This window comes from Aptenodytes forsteri, unplaced genomic scaffold (assembly GCF_000699145.1).
Source record: "Aptenodytes forsteri isolate BGI_AS27 unplaced genomic scaffold, ASM69914v1 Scaffold1, whole genome shotgun sequence".
NCBI lineage: Eukaryota > Metazoa > Chordata > Aves > Sphenisciformes > Spheniscidae > Aptenodytes > Aptenodytes forsteri.
The window spans coordinates 7,178,561-7,184,560 of NW_008795035.1; the positions used below are offsets into that span (position 1 = coordinate 7,178,561).

Below are 6,000 nucleotides of genomic sequence, written 5' to 3' on the forward strand. Positions count from 1 at the left end.
CAAAACAGGTTTGTGTGCTTCTTCTGATTTAAAACAGACTGTCTCCACTGAGCCATTGACCTTCTCAGCTGCTCCTAGTTATTAAATGAAACAAGCAACTTTGAGCCCTAGGCAGGCCAGCTGAGAGGCTACCAGGCTTCAGCTGATTTATAGTTTTTGCTCGTTAAACCAAGTGTAGGTGGGAGCCAAATCACCTTTTTCTGTGAGCTAGGTCCCAGGAAAGATTTTATCCTCCATTTGCACATTCATACAAATATGTTTTAAGAAGAGCACAGATGTTTTAGGAAAAAAAGGAAATTAGGAAACTGGACTAGCAATGAGGGAGCTCAGGTAGACAACAATTAATGTATAAGATACCTTTTTTCAAAGGGAAAATAAATCCACGCTTTTCAGCAATAAACAAAATGGCTTATTAGCAATAAAACTGGGGTTTTATTGAGGGAAATTTTGAGTTCGCATTTTCTGGTGTGTGTGTGTGTGTCCCAAATGGAAAAAAAGGTCCACAGAAGAGTTCAAAACAATTCTTGTACATCAGATAAAAGGAAGAAAAACCCAAATATTGCATGCTGGCAATCTGGAATCATTGAAATCAAAAGGAGTGTGTTTCTTTGAAAGGCTATTTCTTTTCCTTTCTGCTTAGAAGTGAGTATTCTAGACCACTTTACAGCCTACATTACAACTCTCAGCAGCACTAGCTGCATCTCCAAATGAATCTCACCAAAAACCCAGGCTAGAAATGTCTGACAGATACCAAGTTTTCCAGTTCCCTCAGAGGAAACAGCAAATGGAAAAAGCAGCTTTGCACAAAATTCATTTTAAAAGCCTTTACGCGGCCAGTCCCATTGTTTAACAGAGAACTGATACAGACCCAAGTCCCATTACACACAGAACCTGACCTATGAGGCTATCACAGAAGTAGAACTAACACTAGTCTAATCACAGCCAACATTCCATAGGAAGGAAACCAGGGAAACTGAGTGGAATTTGCTTACTTAGTTAAGCACAGGCATGGACCCATCAATCACTTTTGGTTGCCTTGGAAGTCAAGCCCAACTCTAGGTCTAACTCATCCTGGGCACCTCAGTCATACATAAAGCAGTTCTCCAGGCTCCCTGAATCTTAAAGATTAAAGTTATAACGTGAGGCCTGAGGGGAATCTTAGGGGGTGCTCAGATATCCTAGGAATAATATCCTAGTGATAATATTCTTTGAGTTGGGTAATATCCAAACCTCTGCATAGGAAACATCCTGATTTCGTACTTTTGGACAGACCATGTAGAGGAATCACAGGTACTCTGGCTAAGAGAGAACTGAAGCTGTGAAGCCGTTCCAGGTACTTAGCACCATACTAGAAAGCCAAAAATGCAGGCAAAAGTGAGTTGGCTTCCATTAACAAGGCAGCTGCAGGAAGTTGTGTGTCTGCTGGGCCCACTCAGTATCTTATTTAGCAAAGCAAACTGTTCAAATTTTTTTCATAGCCCCAGACATGTAGGCAGAAGAACTGGAAGAATGCTGCATTTAGCAAACAACAGTATCATGTGTTAACGTGCAAGTTCATCACTTGTGGCTAGTGGAAATTAATTCAAATTCCTTCCCATGCAATGTATTGTGTAACTGGTGATATTGGGAGAACTGGTATCAGTCTTTGATGGTAATAGCAGGATGGACACTATTTACTGGTGCCCACATCCAGGGTGACTGGCCCCCACTCCAACCACAGCTGAGCAAGTAGTGGTCAAACTGTTGCGCCATGTCTGTCAATCCACTTCTCTCCTACGTGTGATGCTCAACCTAAAGCTACCTCCTCAGCAATCACCAGCCATGGACTGCACCCATGTCAGGTCCATGCAGAAGCCAAAACTGACTGAATGTTGCCGTGTCCTTGCTGAGACGTGCATGAACAATTAAGGACTATGTGCTCCACAAGGCATTGCGTGTCTAAGCAGGAGAACTGGCAGGCTTTGTGTTGCATAAGCAAATGTTATTGTGTGGGCACAGCTCATAGCAGTAAATTCTTCCTCCTGTTTGTAATGAGCAAGCCACAGAAATGTTCTATGTCCTTCTGTGGATGTTTTCCACATTACAAAGTTTGCCTTGAAAGGCATCTGAGGAAGTAGACAGAATGGACAACTTGGGGACTAATGTTCAGCATTAAGATAGGGATATACAATGGACTTGCCGTCTTCAGAAAAATACTATTTGAAATATTTGGTACGGGCTTAAAAACAGACCCAGATTAATACCAGTAAGAACTATCATACTTCAAAAATATCACGATGACCTGGTCACAACTGTCTGCAAAAGGAGGATGAGGCAGCACTGCCACGATTCCACTGTACCTGCCCTCGGGCTGGTGGTGTCAGGAGGTTCTTGCTGAGGGGTAGGCAGGAGTGGTTTGTCTGCTGCCAGCACATGCTTCTCAGAATCCAGTCCTGACTGGGAAATGAAGGACGATACCTTGCAATCAAACTGCCATCACTGTATAGGGTACGCTACAAATAAATGGCCACCAGCATGAATCATATGATGAATCACGGCATTAACGTGTCCTTCAGGGAACTATTTCTGCCCCTTAAAAAACCCTGCAGATTTAAAGTGAGTGGAAATTGTGCCTCCATTTCTGATTTCTTTGCCTCTTCAAGTGGAACCAAAATTTTATTTCTTGCTGTCCTGGAAAGATGAGTTCCCTTGGGGCTACTGCCTACCTGACTGTCCTGACGTGCCTCTTGCTGTATGGGGTGATGACTTTGAAAAGCAGCTCCATGGCTCCATTGATGCCAAGTGTAGTTCCTGTGGTAACTAAGCCAATAAAAGAGAAAAGCAGTCAGATCTGAAGTAGCGAGCAGGTGGTCTACAACATTGTGTTTAGAGGTGATGCGGGGAAGGGAGTAGCTGCCCCTGGGGCTATGAGCAGATTTCTCTGGGCTCCCAACTGGACTTCACAGGTCATTTTACAAACACAGAAACTGAAGCACAAAGCTGTCTGTGAATGCAACCTGCGCCAAGATCAGACACAAAAACAGTCTGCAGTTCTTCCCCGAGTTCCCCAAAACCCCCTGTAAATATTGTACTCTCCAGAGAACAAATCATAGTTAAAGAGGGTCATCTCCCAGCAAAGTGACAGGGCTCAAATTCATCCCACATTTCCCACAGGCCACTCCATGAGGACAGTTTATTTCATAGGGGCACGGAGGGCAGAGTTTTCTTTCTATGCTATTATTCAGCAGTATAGAAGTGGTTTTGGGGGGGGAAGGTGTGCTTCTGAATGCAGCTTAATTTCAGGTAGGCCAATTTGACCTTTAATCCTTCACTTGTTAACACACTATGAACTTTTATAGATAGATTTTGCAATCGATTCCAAAAATGCCCGATGCATAAACTAGGTGTTTAGCCAGACCTCCCCACTGTGAGACAGGATCTCTGTGTAAAGAAGGGACGAGTACAGCCCTGAAATATTAAATGCAAGCGAACACAGTGAAAGGATCAGTAATCAACAGCAACCAGAGGGAGACCTGACTGCCTGCCCACTGCTGGGTTTTGACTGTTTTGTAAATATCTCCCAGTGGTCATCAGAGAGCTGCCAGAGGGCTCATCATCTCCTGCAGTCCTACCATGTCCCCACCAAGTTGCCCTGTGATGGAAAGCTTTGCAAGGCTTGCCAGCTGCTTTCACACTAGCTGGTAATTCATTAGAGACAGGGGGGCGGACAAGGCTGCTTGAACTCATCCTGCCCCAGAGCGGGACGTGGGCTGCCACACACAACTGGTGGCAGAGATTGTGAAGGGAGCAACCCAGAGCAAAGAACTGGTGCATGAGATAGTGACAAGGACTCATCTTTTCTGCTTTCATACCTAAGCTCTCTCAGAGTTTTATATGCTTCTGGATCCTCTTTAGTTCCACTCCATAAAAATAAATTTTAAGGTTGGGAGCATGTAACCTCCTAGTTTGGTACCACATCCACACAGACCTTCACCTAACCTCCCCTGCAGCTTCCCAGCTGGGCCACAGAGCCCACAAAGTCAAAGTTACTTGTGGAAGGGGGAAGCACATCTGGAGAGTGCTGGAGATGATAACTGGAGAGTAACAGAGATGCTCCAGCAGAGGAGCAGAGTCAGGGTTCTGGGGTCTGACATTAACAGAAAGGAGGCCAGGCTGCAGTGTGCATCCTAAAACCTCTGCAAAAACTGCAGCTGAATTGGGATGCAGGTGCACTTGAAGCAGGGAGCAGGGAAGTGTGTAGATCATCATTTTGGGTGGGAGGCGGCACAGGGTCACTACACAGCTGTGAAACCCAAATAAAGGCACGGTTCAGCTTCTGGCCTTGGCTGCATTTTCAGTCACACTCAGCCTTTCAAATACTGCTTATCACAGGGAGAGGGGTTGAATGTTGAGGCTTGGCTGCTTGCCTGAGAAAGCCCATTGCATGAAGCTAGCTCCTGTACAGATAGAAGGGACCTGCAGGGCTGGGTGCCAGGAGTGCTAAATCTTAGGATGCATATAGCATACTGCAGACAGGATGGCCGTCAAGAATTATCTGCTGGGTGAGGGATGTGGGGAAGGAGAGGAAAGAGTTAGAGTGAGCAAAGGGAAATTTGTGCTGACAAACTCAGTGCTCTATAGCAGGGAAAGCCTGTATGAATCTCTAATGATCCTGGGAGAGAATACTGGAAATCCCATTGCTTGAAGCATTTAATATGAGGGCATTGCCAAGCAAGAAAAGCTGGGAGACTGCATGGGGGGGATACTAGACAGAAGACCAGGATCTAATATGTCCTCCCTGAGGGACCTTGAATGAGTAACTGATTTCTCTCTCCCTCTGTTTCTCCACCCGTATTTTCCTTCCTTGTGGAGCTGCTCTGAGGATCAATACAATCAAGAATAGTGAGACATTTGGCTATTATGGTAATGGGAACTGCATAGAGACTTAAAGTACCTAAGTCTCAGAGCAAAGGAGTTGACTGTATTCTAGAATAGATCATTGCTATATTTTTCACTACAGCGCTTTTATTTTCATAGTCCACAGATGAAATATGCTGTAAAGGCTGTATAGGCCCCTTGGGGAGCACCTCTTCCTATGGTCATTCTGGGTTTTGTGCCTGATTCTGTATATTAACGGTGCATGCAGGCACTAACCTTCATCAGGAATGATGTTTCTTTGCACTGAAATGACTAAAAAAGAACTCTGGTGGTTGTCACACAGAGGAAAAGAGGAAAATCCAGGCACTCACCATTAGAAGCACAAACCCGCAGGACCCAGAGGCAGTGGGTGAGGTGCAGGTGGTGGCCCAGGTTTCTTCTTGCCAAGCTCAGTATTATATCAGTTGCTTCTGCCTTCTGCACTTTCAGCCCAAACTTCCTATCTGTGGAAAGCAAATAAGAATCAAACTATTACAAAGACCAGGTCTCTGCAGCAGTGCTGATAAATATATTTGCACCAAATCTTATAACTCAAGATCTCATAACAAAGGCATTCAAATGTATCAATGAGTTAGATCAGCATTATTCCTACAGAAAACAGGAAAACATGGGATTTACCTAGAGTCACCATATACAAATCATAGAATCATAGAATGCTTTGGGTTGGAAGGGACCTTTAAAGGTCATCTAGTCCAACCCCCCTGCAATGAGCAGGGACATCTTCCACTAGATCAGGTTGCTCAGAGCATCGTCCAGCCTGACCTTGAATGTTTCCAGGGATGGGGCGTCTACAGCCTCTCTGGGCAACCTGTGCCAGTGCTTCACCACCCTCATCATAAAAAATTTCTTCCTTATATCTAGTCTGAATCTACCCTCTTTTAGTTTAAAACCATTAGTCCTCGTCCTATTGCAACAGGCCCTACTAAAATGTCTGTCCCCATCTTTCTTATAAGACCCCTTTAAGTACTGCTAGGCTGCAGTAAGGTCTTCCCGGAGCCTTCTCTTCTCCAGGCCGAACAACCCCAACTCTCTCAGCCTGTCTTCACAGGAGAGCTGTTCCAGCCCTCTGATCATTTTCGTGGC

At 44.9% G+C, this 6,000-nt stretch overlaps 1 protein-coding gene across 1 annotated transcript in view; it reads right to left on the reverse strand.

Annotated features, from left to right (window-relative positions):
• Nucleotides 1–6,000, reverse strand: part of AGBL1 (ATP/GTP binding protein like 1) — a 279,246-nt gene that overhangs the window by 268,011 nt on the left and 5,235 nt on the right. The window contains exons 4-5 of the mRNA XM_009276632.1: nucleotides 5,229–5,360; nucleotides 2,706–2,799 (exon numbers count right to left, since the gene is read on the reverse strand). Of these exons, the coding sequence (XP_009274907.1) occupies nucleotides 2,706–2,799; nucleotides 5,229–5,360 (226 nt within the window). The remainder of the gene's footprint in view (nucleotides 1–2,705; nucleotides 2,800–5,228; nucleotides 5,361–6,000) is intronic.